This window comes from Musa acuminata, chromosome BXJ3-9 (assembly GCF_036884655.1).
Source record: "Musa acuminata AAA Group cultivar baxijiao chromosome BXJ3-9, Cavendish_Baxijiao_AAA, whole genome shotgun sequence".
Classification (NCBI taxonomy): Eukaryota; Viridiplantae; Streptophyta; class Magnoliopsida; order Zingiberales; family Musaceae; genus Musa; species Musa acuminata.
Window position 1 is genome coordinate 45678933 of NC_088357.1, and position 26896 is coordinate 45705828.

The 26896-nt window shown below is 32.8% G+C and overlaps 2 protein-coding genes across 6 annotated transcripts; one reads left to right on the forward strand and one right to left on the reverse strand.

The window, feature by feature from the left end:
- Positions 1-1246: 1246 nt before the first annotated feature.
- LOC135649496 (protein WHAT'S THIS FACTOR 9, mitochondrial-like) lies at positions 1247-3013 on the reverse strand. The gene has a single exon (XM_065167898.1). It carries the CDS (start codon positions 2928-2930, stop codon positions 1542-1544), a length of 1389 nt encoding a protein of 462 aa, XP_065023970.1. The 5' UTR covers positions 2931-3013; the 3' UTR covers positions 1247-1541.
- Positions 3014-8400: 5387 nt separating this feature from the next.
- LOC135585378 (zinc finger protein JAGGED-like) lies at positions 8401-10841 on the forward strand. Of its 5 annotated transcripts, none has more exons than XM_065167901.1 (5): positions 8401-8698; positions 8940-9051; positions 9166-9273; positions 9369-9792; positions 9869-10841. In XM_065167901.1, exons 4-5 carry the CDS (start codon positions 9776-9778, stop codon positions 10452-10454), a joined length of 603 nt encoding a protein of 200 aa, XP_065023973.1. In that variant the 5' UTR covers positions 8401-8698; positions 8940-9051; positions 9166-9273; positions 9369-9775; the 3' UTR covers positions 10455-10841. The 5 variants fall into 5 exon arrangements, with proteins under 5 accessions (XP_065023973.1, XP_065023975.1, XP_065023974.1 ...); XM_065167903.1 differs by having other exon boundaries at positions 8407-8698; positions 9858-10841; XM_065167902.1 differs by having other exon boundaries at positions 8413-8698; positions 9874-10841.
- The last annotated feature ends 16055 nt before the right edge of the window (positions 10842-26896 follow it).

Sequence of the window (26896 nt, forward strand, 5' to 3'; positions counted from 1 at the left end):
AATACTGTAACCTGTATTGAGCTGTGAAACATTGCATGTTGTGTATGCTTTGATATGTTTGACTAAAATCTTGGTCTAAACAGCTTGACAACAGTGGAAAACAATGAACAGAACAATTAGCATGATTTTGAATAAAAAAATAAAACAATATTATGATGGTGATAGAAAAATAATTCACACTTGCTGTCACCAAAAACTTGAACTAGGTCAACTTGCCAGCTTTGATCCCCTTGTAGAATTTAACCTGATAGGTTTGTACCCATCCATCAAACAGACTGCAAGGCTTCTATAATTACTAACCAGATTAGGGCTTCCTTGTCAACATCATGCAGAGCATTCTTACTTTTTACATGGCAGATAATAAGCTGTAAGATGGAATCTATCTTGCAAATTAACATAGCCTCCAATGATACCCATTGTCGAAGTAGAAATAAGCACTTTCTATGGATGGCATAAGGATCTTGATGATTCAACGGCTAGTCGAACAACTTGCGAAGCTTGATGCTTTAAAATTATTAACATGGCTCCTTTACAACCATGATCAAATCAGTAGCCAGGGCTCATCTGATACAGTAACCAAGTAGAATCTCCACTGTCATGCATTGCCTTCTTGCAATTCTTTCAAAAGCAAAATACAATGTTTATTCAAAAAAGAATTCTCAAAGGGACAAATGTTGATGATCAATCAAGCATTAAATGGTAGCACATATCAAGTTTCTAGAGAAAAAAAAAAGCAAGGCATAACAAAACTGGCTAAATGAAAATGTGCATGTAAAAGAATGTCAAGTTAAAAAAGAAGCAGTTGGTGATGAGGTAATAGAGAACCAAACAAGAGTAACTATTATTCTGCACTAATGGTTAGGTAACCTATTTTTTGGTACTAAATTTGTGTCATGTTTCTAAAGCAATCAAGCACAAATCCAAAACAGTGCATTATCTTGAAGTTTCAACATGCTTCAAAAAGCTAATCACATCTAATGTCACACTGTGAAAACATGTTCATAATGAGCATTAAGCAACACAGGCCATTGGTGTCAAAGAAAATGACAATCTAAGGCATGTAGCAATTTAATCAGCTAGAAACATTTCCTGCTGATAACTGGAATTCCAAAGAAGTAAGCAACCATATTTTGATGGTAATATGCAACATAAATTGAGAGATTCAGAGATGAAAAATCAATAAACCAATCTAAGTCTCCACAAGTATCAAGCATGAAAGAGGGCCCAAGAGTTTGGAACATAAAGGTAGCACTAATCCTAATATTGATAAATGATGCCAATAATAATAATAATAAAACACTTCAATGGTGTGATAAGATATCACATTGTGTACAATAATTCTACACCTGATAGATAGGCTTTTGGCTCTGTCGATTTCGGTTAAATTTAAGCAAGTCACTTACTTCCATCACATTATTTTCAGAAACTCTTAAGCCAATTTTTGTTACGGTGTACCTCAGCCAAGCTCCTTGAATATCTCATTCCTTGATATCTTGTGCAAATTTCATGCTTCCATTTCTCCTTATAAACTAAGACAAAATTCAGTTAGAAACCATAACCCTCCTATTAGTTCCATGTCGAGTTGTTTCTCTTTGTTCCATGGTAGAAGACTGACTAACATGTTCATCATCGCTCTCATCCTCAGTGTCAACACCTGAAGCTGCTGACAACTCTTCCTCCTCCTCTTCATCTTCATCTTCATCATCCTCTTCCTCGCCTTCTTCATCTTCAGCTGTGATGTCAATATCGATAGAGCCATGGGCAGCACCAATTCTGGACTTGCTATGCTTTTTCTTAGCATCTGTCTCTTTCCCCTTGTGCATGAGATGGATATATTGATACCTCAACCCCATCAGTGGGTGCTTACCCACCAAAAGATCTCTCCTATATGCCTCTCGGAGCACCACCGTTTGTGTCTTCAGCTTATTGGACACGTAAAAGATGCCCGGGTGATGCGTGATCACCTTCCTAAAGCCCGGTGACAGTCCGAGATGCTCTCCGAGCAGAACCAGGTTCTCCTTCTCCGTCTTCTTTGGCACGAAAAGGTGTAGGACCTCATGCAGCTTTGCCACCATCCACTTCTCTGCAAGATCGCTCTTTGGCACGAGATGAGATGCGTCCTCGTAGGGGGAGATGTAGGGCAGCTTCTGCCACTCATCCAACCACTTTCTCACCTTCTTCTCCAGGTCGAAACCCCGAGAGAAGTGAAGGGGGAAGGCGAGCGACATCCCCTTCTTGTACCCGCCGGTCTTCATGGCGTACCGCTCCATAGCGGAGACGGCGAGGTCCTTCCGGTACAAGACGAGCTCGAGGTCGAGTGCGCCGCCGACGCCGGTGGTGGAGGGGACGATCTGGAAGTAGTCGGGGTAGTCGGGGAGGAGGGAGCGGGCGTAATCGCGGGGGAGGCCGAGGTCCCAGCGGAGGCGGTCAACGAGGCAGAGGGGCAGACGACGGCGAGGAGCGAGCATGAGGAGGCGGAGGAGGCGGTCGGCGGCGTCAGGGCGGGCGGCCTCGAAAGCGCGCCGCTCGTCGTCGTGCAGGCTGAGGAGCGCCGGGGTGGGGCGGATGACGGGGCGGGGGGGAGCGCCGGCGGCGGGAGGGGGAAGCTCCTCGATGAAGGCGGAGGGGAAGAGGCGGATGAAGCGGATGGGGCGGAAGGGGAGGCGGAGGTAAGCAGCGCGGGAGGCGATGAAGGCGAGGGGGAAAGAAGGGCCGGAAGGGGAGGAAGAGGCAGCGGAGGAAGGGAAGAGGAGGAGGTCCTTGAGGGCATGGAAGGGCTGGAGGTGCTTCTCCTTCTCGACGGCGTGGTCGAGAGCGCGGTCGCGGATCCACTTCACCCGGGCGTCGACGAAGGCGCGCCGCGGCTGGGAGATGGGTGGCAGGCGGTGAAGGCGGCTCAGGAGGCGGCAGAGGGGCGGTGGCTGCGGCATGGTTGGCGGCGGAATGGTTCGACGCCTCCTTGGTTTCGACCTGATGGAAGCAAGCCCGTGGCCGCCGACGCTACCGGTCCGGGTTTTAGAAGGGTTTTAGTTAGGCCGAAACGTGAATGGGCCAAGAAGCCCATGAACCAAAAAGTCCTAGATATTAATACCTAACACAATATTTTAATTACTTAAAACAATATTTGAAAATTATAATAATTATTTATTTTATTGTACAACGGAGACGTTTCAATTTAAATTAATATTAATATTTTTAAAAGCTCAATAATAACAATTCTGATCCCCTCCGAGGACTTTCCCGACGGTCTACCCGTATGCCCCTCCGACCTTCTCGTCTTCAAACCCTGCGTCGCTGCTGCGGCCGTGTCGGCTGCAGATCGCGTTGGAAGCTACATGGTTGTCGGAGGATCGTGGTGAGGTAGGGCTTGCCACTCGCTGCAGCGTCGGCGACGCCCCGAGTATCAACCTGACGACTTCGTTGGTGGCGGAAGGTACTGCCCGAGTGCCCGACTGATGCATCAATTACAAGGTTTGAAGATAGAGAAGTTGCTCGTTCTGATCCACTTCTAAGGATTTCTCCTTAATTTCTTTTGCTTTGATACAAAGACTTCTAAGTTACTCGCACTTATACGTTAGTTAGATCATCTGAATTGGGAAAGTTGCTGTCTGTATTTAATCATGAATGTGCCTTCATCAAATTTTAGTTGCCCCTTTTCTTTACATAGAACTTCCTTTGGTGAAAAATTAGGTAATGATTGACGGAAAGATGGACGCAAATCTAAATCAATTGCCATGAAGTATTACTATAGTACCAAGGCGAATGGTCGGATTATGATGTGGTAGGATGAAAGTAGATGAGATTCACAATGCTTTTCTGTTAGATATATACACAGTAGGTTCTAAGATTCTGCTTTAATTTATGTAGGTGGAAATGTCAAATGGAATTATGGTTTAGAACCACAAGGTGGCAAGGTGAATGGGGCTAAATGGAGTCATTGGGAAAACTGTTAACACTAAGCTTAGGGATGTAAAAATTTTGTGATTTTTCTATGAAAATATTGTTTCTTACATCCTCTCTAGGAATAGTAAATCTAGAATCTTTTGCTTTCTTTAGAAATATTTTAAGACTATGATGGAGCTTATCTCAGTGGAGGCAGGAATTAAAAGGAATCTAAAGCTAGTGAGATAAGCACCTGTGAAAACTAAAAATGAACCATTAGTGATGAAGTCACGTGATATGCATTATATGATAGACAACTGAATGTTATTTTTTAATACAAGCTTTTTCCCTGAAACATTATGGTATAGCAGCATGTTGGTGGAATGTTAGCTTGGGCTATGTCATAGCCAATGAGGGTTTAGAACCACAAGGTGATATGGTAAATGAGATTGAGTCGTTGGGAGTATTATTAACACTAAGCTTTAGAATGTAATTAACCAATTGAGTGCTGTGATTTTCCTACGAAAGTATTACTTCTTACATCTGCTGTACGAATTATAAGTCAAGGATCTTTTTCTTTCTTCAGAAATATTTTAAGATATGATGGAGTTTGTCTTAGTTCAGGCAGGAGTTTAACGAAATCTAAACTACGAGATATGCATTATATGTTGTATATCTGCTTGTAGGTGGAAATGTTAGCTGGGGCAATGTCATAGTGAATGAGGATTTTCAACTACAAGGTGGTATGGTGAATGGGATTAGATGGAGTCGTTGGCAATCTCATTAATACAAAGTTTAAGAATGTAATTAACCAATTAAATGTTGTGATTTTTCTATGAAGATACTATTTCTTACAACTAATCTAGTAATATTAATCTAGGATCTTTTGCTTTCTTCAGAAATATTCTAAGATTATGATGGAGTTAATCTTAATAGAGGCAGGAGTTCAACAAAATCTAAGGTGGTGAGATAAGCACATGTACAAGCTGCAATGCTTTAAATTGGGCCATTAATGATGCAGCTACGACATATGTACTATATGTTAGTCAACTGAATCTCATTTTTTATTCTGAGCTTACTCCTAGAAGCATTGTGGTATATCTGCATACTCAGAGCTTGTTAGACAACTAAATGTCATTTTTCAATGAGAGCTTGTATCTAGAAGCATTGTGGTATATCTGCATATAACTAATCAAGTGAAAGTTACATGATGGAGGATCACCTAAATTCTGGACCTACTATTCCTTTAATACAGTAGTCTCATGAAGCTGCAATTCTTGTGCTTCTCAGGTGGTTCAGATAAAATTTCAAAGATTCAGTTGAAAGTGTAACTGTATGTGAGCAGACCATGAGAATCTATTTCTTTTAAGTCTCACATGGCAATTCTCTACAGACAACTGAACAGTTGCTGATTTTTTCCTAATAAGTTGATGTAATCTCTCTCTCTCTCTCTCTCTCTCTCTCTACATGTGAGCAGACCATGAGAATCTATTTCTTTTAAGTCTCACATGGCGATTCTCTACAGACAACTGAACAGTTGCTGATTTTTTCCTAATAAGTTGATGTAATCTCTCTCTCTCTCTCTCTCTCTCTCTCTCTCTCTCTATATATATATATATATATATATATATATATATATCTATCTATTTATCTTTTGCTTGCTATCTTAACAGTTATCATATGCAGACCTGATATCTAAATAGAAAATAGCTAGTTGTCAGTTGGTAATTAGCTTTTGTAGCTTCAATTTTGATTGCTTGAACAGCAGCTGCAATCAATGATTTCTTCTATCTTTCTTTTTCCTATGAAAAACTTACAAGAGTATGCATGAGTTGCTATGTAGAACTGGCACCTGTAGCAAGGTAAAATATTTTAGATCATTCATGTCTTGGTAATAGCACATGGTGTACAGCATCTTCTTTCGATTTAACCAAACGAATAAACTTATTTAGTGAGATTGCTACTTGATATGTGCATTTTGTGTGTTTTCTGAAACTATGACCAGACTGACTAGGATTTGCTGGTTGTCCAATAAATTGGTACTTATGAAGCATTGAATCCTACATTGTCTTAAGGTTATATACTTTTGCCTCTGGTGGAAACTTGATGTGGAATGCTACACTCCAGAGTCATCTTGCAGTGACCGTGGGCCTTTTGCTTCACCAAATTGGTATTGGAGGGAAATTGTCCATCATGGCTTTTCTTTGTCAATATTCATTATCTTTTCTTTTCCTGGTCTCTATAATTTGGATCATGGAGTTCAAAAAAGAAATTTATTTAATTCCATGCAAACTCAGATTAAAAACTTACTGTTGATTCTGAAAGACCAATGGCTATGTTGGAAACTCACTTCTCTTCATAAATCCAATGTTCTCTTCTAGATCTGTCGTTTACCGGGACATCTTTCTTTCTAAATTGAAAAATACCCTATCCCTTTCACAAAACCTCTAGTCAATCTTCTACTCATGAAAGCCTTAAATTGTTAGGTGCTCTTTGAAATAAAATAATTTGTTAGCCAAAAGGATCAAAGAGTTTGGAAAGACATGGTTCAAGACAATAAAAACTTGTGGCTGATACAAGATTAAGATGATCTTAACAGGGGAAACCCAAAAAACTTTATGTCAGCTGTGTGGTTTGAGAAGCAAAATTTGAAGGTCAAATAGATGAAGATCCCACACTAGTTGGTTTGGTTGCATAAACGTGAAAACATTTACACCTAATTTATCAAGTGCTGATATCTCATGAGCTTTTCTTTTGGAAATTTGGAAGTCACAATTTTTTGTTTGTTTCTCAGGGATCTATTAGATAGAAGACCTGAAGATAATACTGCATCTATTAGACTAGATGTTACTGTCATTTATAGGATAGTGCTTACATAAGTTTAAATGTTTATCGGTTGGTACTGTATGCCCTTTTATTGCTTGAACAGTATGCTGCAGTAACTTAGTTCAAAAGCTTGTTAAGAGAACAGATGGGCAATTGGTTTTGTGATATTTTGATTCCTTTGAATAGTCCAAAACCAAGGACTCTTGACTAGTTCTCTGAGATACATGTCATATGACTTGTTATCCATGTCATGTGCAAGTGTGAATAGCATTCGGCACTCTTCATGAACATGTCTATGTTATGTGCACAGATGACTTTTTGTCCAATCAGTTCTAGTGTTAATTGCAGCTCCTTTTGTTATTCCTAATCTTTGTTGGTTGAGTACTGTCGTTATGACTTGCAGGGTGTTTCCATGACTTTAATATACATCTGTTTGAGCCATGTATGTATTCAAAAATTAAGCATTGTCCTTGCACACGTTGCAATTCCGCAGACCAAGTAGCAGTGAAAATTGGCTCATAGTTTGTTTATATGGCTCCTGTCTGTAGCATTATCCTTTTGTTTGTAGCCAATAACCTTGCACTATAACTTCAAAAAATTCATGTGTATCTCACAAAGAACATAGGCACAGTCCTGTTGTTGTCAGCCAGGCTTTAGTGGCCTTATCTTTGTGGTCTACACTTGCCAGCCTGTTCATATCTTGGCAATTTCTTGATGGTCTGGATAAATCTTGTTAACTGTACTGACCCATGTTGTTTCCACTGAACAAAATTTGGAACTCTAAAGCAACTGTTTTCGGAATATCTCCTTGAATTTGCATGAGGAATTAATCTGTTTGCTAGCATATTTTGGCAAATAGTTAGCACATAATTCTGCTTATTTGATCATAATGGTAGCCCTTGTGTATAAGTAGCCAAGTTGAACACAGCACTGATATCTGACGTTTTTTCAGCACCAGTGTGGATGTCATCATATTGAGGTTGGAAGACAGTATAGTGATCTCATACTTGTTAAAAGGTTTTAGATCTTTATTCATGATTTGAGCCTAAACTAGCATTTGATATGAAGTTAAATGCTCAAAAGAAATCTTAATATTGGTGAACGTTTGAAACTGCTTTTTTTTTTCTTCGTCGTAGAGAATTTTTTAGAAAATAATTTAGATATATTTTAGAAAATACTCATATTTTAGGTATTTTTTCAATCATTACCCCCATTTTACTTTTTCTCAAACAGTATCTCTAATTTTATCTTTAAAATTTTTTTCCTCTATTGCAATATTTTGATTGTTACAGTATTTTTGTTATGGTTAATAAAAACACTGTAAAGTTTACTTGAAAACATTGTAAATGATCTAAATAAATTTCTAACCTCAATCAAACGAATTATAAACCTAAAAATATGATATTATAATGGTTTATAAATAATGACAACTAAAGAAATACCATATGATGTTACTCATAATGTTTTTTTAATAACATTTATAATATTTTCAGTATATTAATAAAATATTATTGAAGAATATTATAAACGAATCAAATAAAAACACCATGAGAGCTGTAAACTAATAAAAAAATAGACTGAAAATTTTAGGAGGAAAATATTTTAGAGATATTTTGGATTTTTTTTAAATTAAAAATATTACTAAAAATATCTAAAATATTTTTAAAAAAATTAAAGAGGAGATATTTTAAAAAAATTCAAAATATGAGTATTTCATGAAGCAATCGTCCTTCCATAAAAAATAAAAAATCTTACAAGATTTAGTTTATGTTGTTTGTTGTTTGTGGGATTGTTGTTGCATGGATTTCCCCATGGTTGCCAGTAAAGGTCAATGTCTGTGTGGGTGGCATGTCTGATAGTAGCAGTTCCTATGCACATATCCAGCATACAGTGTCCCATCAAAGACAATACCATAACTGCAGAGCCGTACGTCACAATAATTCATGCAGGACCATTTGCCATGGAGGAGCATTAAGAACGAAATGTGCGGGTACGGTCTCTTGCCTTCTTGCTGCGTTGCTGACGGAGCTTTTCTGTTTTGTTATGGTCCATAGAATAAAGTTACCTCTTTTTTCTTTTTTTATCTTGGACAACTTATGGGTTCAATCCATTATCTCCCAAGTACTGCATTCACAGAAGTGTTTCCGAGTTCCATTTTTTACAGCACTACTCAGCTGGATTCAAGATTATCACTCCCTAATTCTTGCTTGCTCTAATATTAATATCTGTAGATCAAGTTACTCTTTCTAGATGTTGGACAACTTGAAGGTGCAATCTTTCATCTCCAGATGTTGCATTCGCAGATGGGTTTCCAGGTTCCAATTTTGTTACAGCCTTACTCAGGTGGATTCAACATTATCACTCCCCAATTCTTGTTTGTTCTAATATTAATATCTGTAGATCAAGTTACTCATGTTGGATCTTGGACAACTTGACGGTGCAATCTTTCATCTCCAGATGGGTTTTCAGGTTCCATTTTGTTACAGCCTTCCTCGGCTGGATTCAACATTATCACTCCCCAGTTCTTGTTTGCCCTGATGTTAGCTGAGAATGTCGAATCAAAAGGTAGGGTTCTTGATTTGCTAATTCTTGTGCAAGGATGTTGTTTGTGGCATTAATTGGACACGTACAGTAATCTAGGCTGTATTTTGTGTTAGTAGGCCGCACTTGAAGGTGGTGGTCAGCAGCTGTGTCAGTGTTCTTTGCAAGTTGGAAAGGGCAATATGGGGCAGTTCTGTCTGTGTCTTCCACACCCTTCTTTTCGTGGTCTCAGTTGCTTGGCAGTTTGCCCCTCACATCCAACCCAAGGAAAGCTATCCCAAGCAAGGCCTGACCACAGAACCCCTCTACAGAAAGGTATATTCCTTGCCTTGGATTCACCTTTCTCATTAGTATTAATTTCAATGATGGGGAAGCAACTCATGTGTGCGTTTGTTGTTGTGTCCCCTGTTCCAACCTATTTTTGGTGCTGTACTCACCTGCGGATTTGCTTCTCTCTGCCAATGATGGAGTCCTTCCACCTCTAAGATCTGTTGACTTTGATGTTGCAGACACTTCTCTACATTATATGACATTTTTGGGAAGGTAGAGACTTGCTTCTTCTGTTCACTCTTTTCATGGTATATGACCTGCTAATTCCCCCACCGAAGTCTTCTGCTAGTCCAGTTGCAGAGAGTGTGATGGAATCTCCTCCTCCTCCTCCTCAAGAGACACAACAGCCGCCGCCCCTTGATCTGTCGCTCGCCTTGGCCCCTTCCTCGCCTTCCTCCGATCAGGAGACCAAGTACGTGAAGCTCTTCCCCTGCCTCTTCTGCAACAAGAAGTTCCTCAAGTCCCAGGCGCTCGGTGGCCACCAGAACGCCCACAAGAAGGAGAGGAGCGTCGGGTGCAGCTCCTACCTTTACCTCGCGCCCACCGCCGTCGCCCCCACCGCCGTCCCTCCGCCGCCGCTTCCCATCGCGTCCCACGCGTGCAGGTACCTTCCTCTCACCGACTACTCCTTCGGCAGCCACTCGGACGGCTTCAGCCCCGCCCGCAGGGGCCCCCGGTTCGCGGCCGACCACCCGCTGCTGGCGACGGTGAGTAGCGGCAGGGCAATGTGCGCCGCGGGGGACCTCTCCACGAGCGGTGACGAGACCATCGACCTGCTCAACTGGCGGAGAGGGTCCCACCCCACGCAGGAGCTCCCAGCCGTCCCTGCCGACGGCGACGGCCCGGCCGAGCTCGACCTGTCGTTGAGGCTCTAGTGTTTGCGTTGTTGCTACCTGTTATCAGTTCACTGCTCGTTTCGGTTGAGCTGCACCGGGGTTTGGCTGCGCCTCGACGGCTGAGCTATAAGTGGGGGGGGGGGCCGTTGGCGGCGGGATGGTGTTGGAGTGGGAAGAAGACACGGCCATGTGATGTGGGTGGGCATCGTGTCATCTGGTGGTGGGGCAACGGATGCGTGCATTGTGGATACTGTTGACATCATTGTCTCCCCTCGCCTTCTCTCTATTGTAGCTCATAGGCCAATCCTTTGGAGGTCCTCACATCAAGTGCTACTTAAACTTGTGGATGATATCTAGGCTCTAAAGAGGTTCTCTTCATGCTTTGAATCTTTCGATCATGTATAATAAAAAACTGTTTTAAGTAGAGATGACATGATCTTGGAAAGAGATGTCAAAGGCAATTCTAACCAGTGGAGAAGTTGTTCTCATGAACTTTACTTAAAATCTTAAGTGTGTTCTTGTTATTTAATTCGAATAAAAACAATTCGATCGTGACATCAAGACTCGAGAGATGAGTATGCGGCAATGTGGGTGGCAGGGATGATTGAGAGTGGTACGGTTAATTATTTGCTGGAGGAAGAAGACGACGACACTCCAGTGCTAAGAATGGTGCAGCGCTGTAGGCACTGTAAGAATGATATGTTTGTCAACGGTGACACAGTGACCTCTTAGTAACTTTCGGCAGATAGGACTTTTATCCATCCTAGTAATAGATAAATATCAATACCAAAACTATATGATGTTATATCAATACTTAATCGAACAGATAAATCAATACTGATTACATAGCACCAAGTATTAGCAACCAAATAATGGATTAATCTCATATCAAGCTTCTTAATGTTGGCCTTTACCACAAAAGAAAAAAAAATATTGTGTTCATGATTACTCTACACAAACTTTACAGGATTCATTTTCCTTTGATGCCTTACCTTTCATTATAGGACCTACTGTGTGACAGTATATTATAGACCATTTGTGGACACAAGAAACAATCTATCTCATCCTCAACCACAAGGATATCATTTCTACAAATAATATTTCAGCTTTGGTAATCAAGAAAGGTGGATGCTAATATCAGAACTAGAAATTCACACCACTATGGGTAGATATTGGATATCTAGAGAAATCCAACATATATACTCTCATCCCTGTCATCCCTATGAGAGCCTCTTACATCTAGTCATATGCTGCTCATGATTGAGGAAGGAGAACTGCATGTTCTATTAATTTCTAGTCACAGGGGATTGGAGAAAGAAAGAGTGCTCATGGAATCAAGTGGATTGATAGGTGTGGATATCATAAAGAATTCTGACATACTGGCATCCCTATCAGGAGCCTCATCTATGAATTGTACATGTGTCTATAGAGAGAGAGAGAGAGAGAGGACAAATGAGCTTGTTGCTTGTTAGATGCGTGCAGCATAATATCTATAGAGTAGCAATGGCTGTTTGAATGCTTTTAGACCAGTCCATCATGCTGCTACAGACATCAACCCGTCCGCATTGGTTTTCCTCACAGCTTTGTTGCTGCGGCTTTCTATGGTCCCCATAGCAGTGAGATCTTGAGAGACACAAGTGACAAAGATGATGGCTTCTTCTTCGTCTTGTTGCATGCTCGCAGGGTTTAGAGAGAGGGGCAAGGTTTTGGATTGTGCGTGCAGTAAATAGCTCCCCAGCAGTAGTGGGGTGGGCATCTCAAAGCAGTCACACCACATCACAGTCCGATGCTCGCACACAGAGAAGAACCTGAAGGCGTGGCTTCGGATAACCATGAAGCCGGCAAGAGGTTCGCATGTCGCGGTCACATCTGCATCTTGCAGTGCTTCTGCATTTTTTGGCCTGTCATTGTAGCTCTGTGGACAAAGTCACATAAGAACAGCCGCATTGGATGCAAGACACCGGCACAAGATGTGGGCAGTGATTAAAGAGAAAGAAAAGTTGCAGTGGGATGGACGGTTTGGGAGCACCCTCCAGTATTTTCGACAATGAAAGGTTGGTTCTTTGCGATTTGGACGATTGAGATTTGAACCGTAGTAATAGTGTAAAAGTAAAACATGTATCACATCATGTTTTTTTCTTTTTTTTTTTTTTGGCACAAACGATAGAGAATATAGGCATTCTACTTGCTAAGGATAAGACTGAGTGCTTTAGCACTTTCTTTTTCTTTACTAAAAGGATTGCTAACGATAAGATCGTAGGCATAAACAATCGTCATATATTATTGTTATATAAAAAAATATTATATTAGAAACTAAAATTAAATAATAATATATCATTCATAAAATCTTTATTTTATCATCGTCGAATTCGAAAACTACAGCAGTATCGATATGCAAGGAAAACTAAACTCGTTTTCTCCTCTCTTCTTATTATTGATAGGACGATTATGAGCAATTGATTAAGGACAAAAAAAATATGAAAGAAGATTTATAATCTCTCGATGGGAGAGTTCCTCCCATCAAGATCATCTTTTGATTAATCCTACTATAATTTGATTTCCTTTATATTGATTGATAATCATAATCAAAATCAAATGATATATATAATATATCTTACCTAATTAGATATGATCATATAATTTGATATTCTCCCACTTGACCCATTAATTGGTAATATATAAAAATTTTTAAAATTAAAATAATAAAATATAAATTTATTTAAAAATAATTTTACTTAATTGAATTATAAAACTTTGAAAAATATTTTATGTATAAGTATGAATTTTATAAAATAGGCTAATAAATCTAATAAATATAATACTATATTAAGTCTGACTATCAATCTAAGTAATAGTGATTGTATGTCATCAATATCATACTTAATTTTATATACCGTAATAATGTTGGCCCTTCCTAATGTAATCCAAAATTATTCTTATAATTTATCTGATCAAAATAATCATATTAGTACATTCAACCATAATATATATATATATATATATATATATATATATATATATATATATATATATATATATATATATACATTAATATGAATAAGATAATAGAAATAAATAACTTTAATTATATAAATAAAAATATTAATTATAATATCTACTCAAACATATATCATCATATCTTTTATGACTTAATTACAAATCCAATCATAAAAATACATTCTTTTAAATACTTAAGATTATTAGTCTTAAGTGAATGGATTAATAATTAATATAGTGAAACTTAAATTTTTAATTGATATTAATTATTTTTGGATTTTTTTTTATTATCAAGTACTTTATATTATAAGACATAAAACTACTAGCATACTTACTATTCTTAGAGAAGAAAATTACCATAATATATCACAAAGTATGTTCGGTGATTTGATAATTAAGTCTAACTACATCAAGTTTGAGATAAAATTATACAGTCATAAAGCTAAGCTCGGACTCAAAGAATACCACAAAATCAACTTTTATTATTGAAAATATAATAATATATTATTTAATATTTTTTATAAATAACCCCTTCAATTAATAAATATAAAATATAAAATAATTTTTTTCTTATAAAAATAATTTATAGAATCAACGTATGAGAATACTATCATTTCAAATTGATATATTTATATATATAAGAGTATATAATACTTCATCCCTTTTAGATATCTTATAACTTTCTTCATAACTCAAAATAATAATGAGTCACTAATGATTCTTAATGAGTTTATTTTTTAAAACTAGAGAAAATGTCTCATTATGATCGATGTATTTTTTATAAATAAAACTATTGACCATAAATCTGACTGCTATATTGTTTGATATTATCTTTTAAGTCTTTATATAATAGACACTTTTTTTATTATTGGGTAATTTATATTGAGATATTAAGAGATAGATCTTAAGGATTACTAGAACTATCAAAAAAAGAATATATTAATTGAGTCTAATTAATATATAATTTTATTCAATAAATGATAAAAATTAAAAAAAATTAATCAAAATATTTTTTTTAAAATAACTTTGAAAAGAATTAGATAAAAAAATTATTCATTTTATATGCATAATTAAAAGCCTGTTACATGCTCCTTTTGAAAATAGTAAAAGATTCTTTTGACTCCTATGTCATAATATGATTTTTGTAGATATACTACGTAATAATAAAAAAATGATAAGTCTCTTTTCCCTTTCAAATATTATCAAAACTGTCGATTGTCACTGTTCTACAAGATCATTAATGATAACATCAACATAATGTGAAAGTTCATCAATGTTATATTATTATTTACCCTCATATCAATTCTTTTAGTGATTAGAAACAATAATCCTTCAAAATTGATAAATGAGTATCAACTTGTATCTCCTTAATATCAAGATTAAATTTTGATACTTTTACTCTCATTGATTCGCTATTTTGTAGAAATCTTATATTACCAAATTTAACTTTTCTCATTATGACAATAAAATCTACAACCCTTTGAATTTTTTAGATAAATAATAAAATATCTAAAAATGATTCTTAAATCTATTTTTTTTTCATGTGAATTGAAGACCCTTGTTTTTTCATAATAATCCTAAATATGTAAATATCTTTAATTGGGTTTCCTACTAATTCATAACTCAAAGGAAATTGATGGAATTGACTTACTAAAAACTCAGTTCAAAATATACATAATTATCCTTAGAACTTCTCCTCATATTGATTTAAGTATAGATGAATAATACATCGTACTCCTAATCATATATATAAGAGTACAATTTTACCTTTTAATAATTTTGTTATGTTGTGGCACAACTTGTGAAGTATACTAAATATCTTGTTTTTCTAGAAATCTGGCAAAAGGATCAAAATTATGATTGGGTTCATCATATTTATAATTAAATTGACCACCCCCATCAGATATAATAATATTTAAAATTTTTATCTAATTATCTCTTGACTTTATTTATATACACCTAAAAGTGTGAATAGACTAAGACATTTGATAGTTATATCTCAACAAGTAATCTATAAAGGTGATATAATGTCTGTCTCTACTAAAACAAGGAATATAGAGTAGCCCTTATATGTAAGCATATATAATTTTAAGGAGTTCATGAAACTATATTTCATTTCAATATTTGATTACAGGATCATTGTAAACTTAAGATTTACATTAATTTTATACAAACCATCATACAAAATTCAAAACTTTATTAAATCATGATGAGTTTATCTCCACAAAAAAAATATATCTTGATAATTCTAAATAAAGAAAGGAAAACTTTTATTCTAGAATTATAAGAATATAATATTAGATGAATAATCTCTAAGTGATAAGTACCAACTATTATGACTTTTAATTTAAGATGATTATATATAATGATAAATATTTCATACTCTTTTAGTTCTCATATTAAAATAAATATCTATTATTTGTAACATATGTTAAAGCATTATAATCAATCTACCAAGTATTAAAAAAATAATTTTTGTAATATTTGATTCAAAACATATAAAGGCCAGGCTTATATTTTTTTCCTTTCAAATCATATCATGTAGTCCTTCTTCACATGGTCTTTCTTGCCACAGAAATAACATTTTACTATGAAAATCTTTTATGAGTTTATGTAGTATTTCTAAACTCAAGTGATTTACGCTTCAATTTTCTTTTATTGTTACCCACTCTTTGAGTAGTACCCAAAATATTATGAGTCTTTTCTACTTTAATCTTAATTCTTCCTATACATATATATTAGTCAGCTCATCTAAGTTTCATTTATCCTTAATTTTATTATAGTAAATTTTAAATAAGTCAAACTAAGAAAAAATATAATTAAGAATAAATTATACAAAAAAGAACTTAACTATATTCATGCTCAATATTCTTGAGCTTATAGCTTTGTCAATCATATTGAAAATATAATTTTAAATTCCTCAAATATTGTCATACTAAATTTTATTTAGTTCTTCATTAATATGTCAGTCAATGACTTGTTAATAAATTTAAATTGATTTTTAAAATATTCTAGTATGCTAGTTGTAGACTACCATGAAGTCTAAATATTATTAATAATTATCATAAAGTTTAATTATTTATTTTATCACATAATTAGTTGTAGACTGTCATACTAAATTTTAGACCTTTTTCGATCATTTATCTTAATTATTTATTTCATGAAACTTTTAGTAGTTATATTTATGATTCTTTAAATCTGTTTAATCAAAGTCTAATACACTCAAAGTAAATTGTATATACTCAAGTCATTTATAATATTTTAATTTAAAAAATATAGGAATATTTATAAGAATGCAATGAATGAAGTATTACTATAATAAAATAGTTAGTAAATGTTGAACTATTGATATCATATCTATTTTACTTATGAAATATTGACATATCCAGTGTTCACATAAACTTATTTATAGAGGATTGATATCATGTTTATGGAATAGTATTATTATTTTTAGGTATATAACTCAAAACTGTAAAGATATTCAAAATAGTATCATCTTAGCCTTTCACATAATTATTTAAGTAGATTCTCCTTTAGGATTATCTAAATATCCTAATTATATGTATCTTTGTGAATACTTGATATCATTTAAGACTAAGTTTTTAATATAATTTTATAAGTTATTGATGTAGGCCACTTTAATAACTACAATACCAATATAATAATATATAAATATAATTTAAAATATTATATAAATAATAAAATATTTATTATATTTTATATCCCATATGTCTATCATCTTAAGCCACTTTGCTAGTTGCCAATTAGAGAAAACTTAAGGATATGAGTTACAAATAATATACACTAAATTTTTTCAATCTAATTTATGTCAAAATAGTTCAAAAATAATAAAATATAATCATCATAATTATAAATTATTCATTAGTATAAAAAAAAACTTATATGATAACTATAATCATCTTGAAAAATAAATCATATCTTTATATAAAAAATAAATATTATTTCATAATTTCATGAATAACGAAACAAATATCTATGAAAAATAATTATATTTTTAATTATCACATGTAAATTTTTATTAATTTGTCATATGAGAAAATTATAAAATAAAATCATAATTTATGATTTTTAAATTTCGTATAGAACCCTAAATTAGACTAGTTAACCTTATTTAATTGGATAAGCTCAGAATTGGACTACCTAAATTAGGCTCATAAATTTGGGCTAATCATTCACCCAATTAGGCTCAAAATTTGATGAAAATTTGACTTTCTCCTAATTAGATCAAAAATTAATTTATTGAATCTAAATGCAATCAAGTAGTCAAAATATAATCATTATATTTGATTAAAATAAATCAAATTAGTTAATTTCGTAATTGAGGTTGTTCATTTGCCCACATGCGGGTCTCGTCGATAGTGCACCAGTTGTTCATTTGCACGCTACCCGCGGTGGCACAGTTCTTCTCACACAATCGATCAGTAACCTCAGTGGTTGTCATGCCATGTTGCCATGTGTCTGTTGCGTAATTGCTGGGAACCGCAACCTTCAACATCCAGTTGACATCGATTAGGCCAACAGATGTTGCCACAATGACATTACTATAGTTGTCATAGGTAACGACATTGCTACAATCGCAGCAATGCTATAGTCACCGTAGCCACTATAGGTAGTGGCTCTACTGCAGTCGTCGTAGGTAGCGTGGCTATTGTAGTCACCTGCAACCAAGGCAAGCTGACAGTCGTAAGGCTGCTATGCATAAACAGTCATGCATATGACCGTCATTGGCTATCGCAATCTACAACACTTTCGTTGTGTACGCAACCATTGGCCACAATTGGGCTAGCGACTATTAGATGTCGTCGCTCTCAATAATATTATCACGGACAATAAGATGTCAATAGTAGTCCATCGATTAAATATGAAGAATCTCGCATTGTCGACAAGCAGTCGATACGACGGACTATATAGAAAAGCATATCGACAATACCTTTTTATAAGTGAAGGGTACTAATAAATATATCTAAATATAAAATAGATCTAAAATATTTTTATAATCTAAAATATTTGATTTCAAAACATGACTCTGATACCAATTGTATGCATAAAAAATCATAATATACTATTGTTATGCAGAAAAACTTTAATGTTAGAAGTTAAAATCAAATAAAAATAGATCAAATATAAGATGGGTACCTATGTTATTCAGAAAGTCATTATATGATATGCAAGCGTAGTATCGTTAGATCTGAAAGCTATAATAATTATGATCTACAAGGAGAATTAAACTCATCTTTTTCTCTTTTTCTATTCTTTATAGGATCACCATGAGTAATGAATTAAAAACAAAAATAAGTTGAAAAAAGATCCGTAATCTCTGAACAACTTGTTGTTTTGTCCCTAAAAGGTCATTTCTTTTTATATGTGAGAACAAAAAGTCTAAAATAAATAATTAAGATAATTCCTCTTCTACTTTCCCTAGCTTTAAAAAAAAAAACTTTAATAGCTTACATAAGGAGGAAACTCATGCTCATTCCATTAACATTGTCTCATGTCATGGCTGCTTTCACTTCAAGAAAAGAAGCCCACATCAGGAGAAACCTCATGTTCATTCCTTTGACATTGTGTCTCGCGTCATTGCTGCTTCATTGTAAACAAGACACAGCATGCACAAACCTTGGAACTTAATCTATCAAATGAAGTTGAATTTTCCATGTGTAGCCTCCAGATTCAAACACAAAACTTTATGTTCTTATATTATATTGAAGTGTTGATGTTAACCCATCCAAACTTTATATTCTTGAAAATATAAAGAACAATTCCTTTTCTTACTGTGAAGAACTATGTGATTGGTGTTGAGAAGAAAGTCATCTGAACAATGAGAGCAAAACATGTATATGGTGTCAATTATTTTTAGTGGAGATTGACACAGCATGATGGAGACTCTCTCTAATAAGTGTATGGCTATGAGGTTTAACTGACTGCCTAAGTATCATCATTAGACTCACCTATATATTATTGTGTTAGAAAATAAGAATTCCACATGAGATGGAAATATTATAGCTTTGTACACCAACATTTTCTTTTGGTGCAAAAAGACATCTAAATTTAATTCCTCATGATAAACCTGTCTGTGTCGCATGAATTGGTTCAATTAATTCCTCATCTAAATGAAAGATTGAAGAGGGCATTTTACACATGATGGAGGAAAATGGATGATGGCTTCCTTTTGACAAGTCCACATTTTATGAAACAAATACATGCTTACTTTTCCTCATGTTCTCATCATCAAAACCACACTCACTATCCAATCACATCTACCTTCACCAAACAAAAAAAAAAGGGAATCACAATTCCAAGTGATTTTAACATTGTGCTTATCACATTTGTTGTTGATGAATGATACTTCTTTTTCATTAAAAAGATCAAACTATACAAATGGAAATATGAAATTTACTATTGTCTCCCACTAAAGAGAAAAATCAAATCAAATTTTCATCTGATTAATTTAGCATACTTCATATTAGCTAATCTACCTTAAGATTTCTTCAATATGACCACACACTGCCATATCAAATTCTTCTTCGATAATTAAAAAAAAACCCTTAATTTGTCCAAGAGTATGACCCAATTATCCTTATAGTATAGCTTGGGAGATGCCCAAATTAAATTATATACTCTAATTAATCTTGTCATTGTATCTTCTACCTTCATCATTCATTCAGATGAGAGGGAGATATAGGTTGATGCGACACAATGTGATAGGTGAAATATTGACCCAACAACGCTATATCGCAAAATATTTTCCTTATTAACTCGTTATAAAAGATTATCTGGGACACAATCATAAGTGGTCGAGTCCACATCAGCCCTCGAGCGATCAATCAAATCTTCCATTTGATCACATCGGACTTCTTACGATCTTGAATCGAGTCGAGTTGATCTAGGCATCACGAAAATCATAATGCTTCCCCAAATTTGATTACAACCCATTAACCAAGTCTTATTCTTCGTGATGCAAATAGTTTTAAGTTCAACCAATTCTTGAAACAATTTGTTCTCCATCAGCACATTGCAAGCAAGTATATATAGTGGAGATGCCATCAAGCATTTCAATGTCAGGTAAACTTTTACCACTGCTCAGTCTTACCAACAACCCATATTCTTTGTGGTTGAGACTCATGCAACACATTATGCTTGAGCAAAATGGGGTGGTCATACATCAACATCTGAATGGTCTTAAAGAGAACAACTAGTGGTTTTTATAGTCTTAAGAAATCAATAGGCATAAATAAAGTTGTTTTCTTCAACTTGAGTCTTGAATTGTAGATTTCTTTAATGGCTTCGTGCAGTTGGGGAATTTTCTTCGGTGGTTTTATCTTTGCGAGCGTGAAATCAGAAAAATCCCCATAACACCCTTTCGATGTTTAATTTAATAAGCTAATCAGAATATATTTCGATTCAAGTTTTATAAAAAATATATTATTGTTATATAAAAAATATATTATATTAGAAACTAAAATTAAATAATAATATATCAAATATATGATGTATACCTTCGATATCATTCATAAAACCTTTTATCTTACCATCGTCGAATTCGAAAACTACAATAATATCGATATGCAAAATAAACTAAACTCGTCTTCTCCTCTCTTCCTATCATTTATAAGACGATTATAAGTAATTAATTAAGGACAAAAAGAATATGAAAGAAGATTTATAATCTCTCAAAGAGAGAGTTCCTCCTATCAAGGTCATCTTTTGATTAATCCTATTATAATTTGATTTCCTTTCTATTGATCGATAATCGTAATCAAAATCCAATGATATCTATAATATATCTTACTTAATTAGATATGATCATATAATCTAATATTCTCCCATTTGACCCATTAATTGGTAAGATATAAAAATTTTAAAATTAAAATAATAAAATTCAAATTTATTTAAAAATAATTTTACTTAATTGAATTATGAAACTTTAAAAAAATATTTTATGCATAAGTATGAATTTTATAAAATAGGCTAATAAATCTAATAAATATAATACTATATTAAGTCTAACTATCAATCTGAGTTATAGTGGTTGTATGTCATCAATATTATACTTAATTTTATATACCACAACAATGTTGGCCTTTCCTAATGTAATCCAAAATTACTCTTATAATTTATCTTATCAAGATAATCCTATTAGTACATTCAACCATAATATATATATATATATATATATATACATTAATATGAATAGGATAATAGAAATAAATAACTGTAATTATATAAATAAAAATATTAATTATAATATCTACTCAAACATATATCACCATATCTTTTATGACTTAATTAAAAATCCAATCATAATAATAAATTCTTTTAAACACTTAAGATTATTAGTCTTAAGTGAATGGATTAATAATTAATATAGTGAAACTTAAATTTTTAATTGATATTAATTATTTTCTAAATTTTTTTCTAATTATCAAGTACTTTATATTATAAGACATAAAACTACTAGCGTACTTACTATTCTTAGAGAAGAAAATTACCATAATATATCATAAAGTATGTTCGGTGATTTGATAATTATGTCTAACTACACCAAGTTTGAGATAAAATTTTACAGTCATAAAGCTCGGACTCAAAGAATACCACAAAATTAATTTTTATTATTGAAAATATAATAATATATTTTTTAATATTTTTTTATAAATTATCCCTTTAATTAATAAATATAAAATATAAAGTAGATTTTTTATTATAAAAATAATTTATAGAATCAACGTATGAGAATACTATCATTTCAAATTGATCTATTTATATATATGAGAGTATATAATACTTCATCCCTTTTAGATATCTTATTACTTTCTTTGTAACTTTTTTTATATGATGTAACTCAAAATCATGAGTCGCTAATGTCATGATGATTCTTAATGAGTTTTTTTTTAACTAGAGAAAATGTCTCATTACGATCGATGTATTTTTTATAAGTAAAACTATTGACCATAAATCTGACCGCTATATTGTTTGATATTATTTTTTAAGTCTTTATATAATAGATACTTTTTTTATTATTGGGTAATTTGTTTTGAGATATTAAGAGATAGATCTTAAGGATTACTAGAACTATCAAAAAAATATATATTAATTGAGTCTAATTAATATATAATTTTAATCAAAATATTTTTTAAAAATAACTTTGAAAAGAATCAGATAAAAAAATTATTCATTTTATATGCATAATTAAAAGTTTGTTACATGCTCCTTTTGAAATTAATAAAAGATTCTTTTGACTCCTATGTCATAATATAATTTTTGTAGATATACTACATAATAATAAAAAAATATCTCCTTTCCCTTTGAGATATTATCAAAACTATCGATTGTCACTATTCTACAGGATCATTAATGATAACTTCAAAAAGTTCATCAATGTTATATTATTATTCACCCTCATATCAATTCTTTTAGTGATTAGAAACAATAATCCTTCAAAATTGATAAACGAGTATCAACTTGTATCTCCTTAATATCAAGATTAAATTTTAAGATTTTTACTCTCATTGATTCGCTATTTTATAGAAATCTTATATTACCAAATTTAACTTTTCTCATACTATACTATGATTATGACAATAAAATCCATAACCCTTTGAATTTTTTAGATAAATAATAAAATATCTAAAAATAGTTCTTAAATCTAATTTCTTTTCATATGAATTGAAGACCCTTGTTTTTTCATGATATTTCTAAATATGTAAATGTCTCAAATTCGATTTCCTATCAATTCATAACTCAAAGGAAATTGATGGAATTGATTTACTTTTATTGTTACCCACTCTTTGAGTGGTACCCAAAATATTATGAGTTATTTCTATTTTAATCTTAATTCTTCCTATACATATATATTAGTTAGCTCATCTAAATTTCACTTATCTTTAATTTTATTATAATAAATTTTAAATAAGTTAAACTAAAAAAATATAATTAAGAATAAATTATACAAAAAAGAACTTAACTATATTTATGCTCAATATTCTTAAGCTTATAGCTTTGTCAATCATATTAAAGATATAATTTTAAATTCTTCAAATATTATCATACTGAATTTTATTTAGTTCTTCATTAATATGTCAGTCAATGACTTATTAATAAATTTAAATTGATCTTTAAAATATTATAGTATGCTAGTTGTAGACTACCATGAAGTCTAAATATTATTAATAATTATCATAAAGTTTAATTATTTATTTTATCACATAATTAGTTGTATACTGTCATACTAAATTTTAGACCTTTTTTTCCATCATTTATCTTAATTATTTATTTTATGAAACTTTTAGTAGTTATGTTTATGATTCTTTAAATCTGTTTAATCAAAGTCTAATATATCGAAAGTAAATTGTATATGCTCAAGTTATTTATAATATTTTAATTTAAAAAATATAGGGATATTTTTAAGAATGCAATGAATGAAGTATTACTATAATAAAATAATTAGTAAATGTTGAACTATTGTAATCATATCTATTTTATCTTTAGGTGAAATATTGACATATCTAGTATTCACATAAACTTATTTATAGAAGATTGATATCATTTTTATGGAATAGTATTACTATTTTTAGGTATATAACTCAAAACTATAACGATATTCAAAATAGTATCATCTTAGCTTATCGTAGATTCTCCTCTAGAATTATCTAAATATCCTAATTATGTGTATCTTTGTGAATACTTGATATCATTTAAGACTAAGTCTTTAATATAATTTTATAAGTTATTGATCTAAGCTACTTTAGTAACTACAAGACCAATACAATAATATAAAATATAATTTAAAATATCATATAAATAATAAAATATTTATTATAATTTATATCTCATAAGTCTATCATCTTAAGCCACTTTGTTAGTTGTCAATTAGAGAAAACTTAAGGATATGAATTACAAATAATATGCACTAAATTTTTTAATCTAATTTATGTCAAAATAGTTCAATAATAATAAAATGTAATCATCATAATTATAAATTATTCATTAGTATAAAAAAATATTATATGATAACTATAATCATCTTGAAACATAAATCATATCTTTATATGAAAAATAAATATTATTTCATAATTTCATGAATAACGAAACAAATATCCATGAAAAATAATTATATTTTTAATTATCACATGTAAATTTTTATTAATATGTCATATGAGAAAATTATAAAATAAAATCATAATTTATGATTTTTAAATTTCATATAGAACCCTAAATTAGACTAGTTAGCCTTATTTAATTGGATAAGTCTAGAATTGGACTACCTAAATTAGGCTCATAAATTTGGGCTAATCATCCACCCAATTAGGCTAAATAATTGATGAAAATTTGACTTTCTCCTACTTAGATCAAAACTTAATTTATTGAATCTAAATACAATCAAGTAGTCAAAATACAATCATGATCAAGTTCAATCAAAATATTTAATTAAAATAAATCAAATTAGTTAATTTCATAATTGAGGACACAAGTCAAAAAATTTTAATTTTTGAAAGGCAAAACTATACTTTTTCGTAAGATATATAATAGAAATATTTAATTTTTAAAGGGCATAACTGAAAAGTAAAATTTAAGGATACATATTTAATTTTTTTTATTTCTAAGAGATAAAAATATCCCTTTAGAAAAACCTAATTCTCACGTGGCGTTCCACTGTGCCCACGTACGGATCTCATCGATGGTGCACCGGTTGTTCGTTTGCACACTGCTCGCGGTAACACAATTCTTCTCACACAATCGAATAGTGACCTCAGTGGTTGTCATGCCATGCTGGCATGTTCCTCACAAGTGGAACACTTTCATAGTGCGTCATTGATCAAGCGTCATCGATAGATCATCTCACCACGCGACTGTGTACATGCACTGATCGACGAACTCCACAATCGTCGTAGTGCATGGCACTGCCCATGTGTCTGTTGCGTAATTGTTAGGAACCACAACCTTCAACATCCAGTTGACATCGATCGGGCCTACAGACGTTGCCACAATGACATTACTATAGTTGTCATAGGTAGCAAAATTGCTACAACCACAGCAATGCTATAATCATCGTAGCCACAACTCTACTATAGCCGTTATAGGTAGCGGGGCTATTGTAGTCACCTGCAACCAAGGTAAGCTGACCATCGCAAGGCTGCTACACATAAATAGTCATGCATACGACCGTCGTTGGCTATCGCAATCTACAACTCTTTTGTTGTGTATGCAACCATTGGTCACAATTGGGCTGGCGACTACTGGAGGTCATCATTCTCAACAATATTATCACCGACAGTAAGATGTCAATAGTAGTCCATCGATTAAATACGAGGAATCTCTCGTTGTCCACAAGCAGTCTATATGATGGACTACATAGAAAAGCATATCGACAATACATTTTTATAAGTGAAGGGTACTAATAAATATATCAAAATACAAAATAGATCTAAAATATTTTTATAATATAAAATATCTGATTTCAAAACATGACTATGATACCAATTGTATGCATAAAAAATCATATTATACTATTGTTATGCAGAAAAACTTTAATATTAAAAGTTAAAATAAAATAAAAATAGATCAAATATAAGATGGGTACCTATGTTATTCAGAAAGTCTTTATATGATCTGCAAGCGCACTATCGTCAGATTTGAAAGCTACAATAATTATGATCTACAAGGAGAATTAAACTCATCTTTTTCTCTTTTTCTATTCTTTATAGGACCACTATGAGTAATGAATTAAAGACAAAATTAAGTTGAAAGATGATCCGTAATCTCTTAACAACTTGTTGTTTTATCCCTAGAAGGTCATTTCTTTTTATATGTGAGAACAAAAGGTCTAAAATAAATAATTAAGATAATTCCTCTTCTACTTTCCCTAGCTTTAACAAAAAAAAAACTTTAATAGCTTACATAAGGAGGAAACTCATGCTCATTCCATTAACATTGTCTCATGTCATGGCTGCTTTCACTTCAAGAAAAGAAGCCCACATCAGGAGAAACCTCATGTTCATTCCTTTGACATTGTGTCTCGCGTCATTGCTGCTTCATTGTGCACAAGACACAGCATGCACAAACCTTGGAACTTAATCTATCAAATGAAGTTGAATTTTCCATGTGTAGCCTCCAGATTCAAACACAAAACTTTATGTTCTTATATTATATTGAAGTGTTGATGTTAACCCATCCAAACTTTATATTCTTGAAAATATAAAGAACAATTCCTTTTCTTACTGTGAAGAACTATGTGATTGGTGTTGAGAAGAAAGTCATCTGAACAATGAGAGCAAAACATGTATATGGTGTCAATTATTTTTAGTGGAGATTGACACAGCATGATGGAGACTCTCTCTAATAAGTGTATGGCTATGAGGTTTAACTGACTGCCTAAGTATCATCATTAGACTCACCTATATATTATTGTGTTAGAAAATAAGAATTCCACATGAGATGGAAATATTATAGCTTTTGGTGCAAAAAGA

Coding starts and splice junctions, on each gene's coding strand:
- LOC135649496 (XM_065167898.1), bottom strand. CDS start 2,930: ATGCCGCAGCCACCGCCCCTCTGCCGCCTCCTGAGCCGCCTTCACCGC.
- LOC135585378 (XM_065167900.1), top strand. CDS start 9,825: ATGGTATATGACCTGCTAATTCCCCCACCGAAGTCTTCTGCTAGTCCA.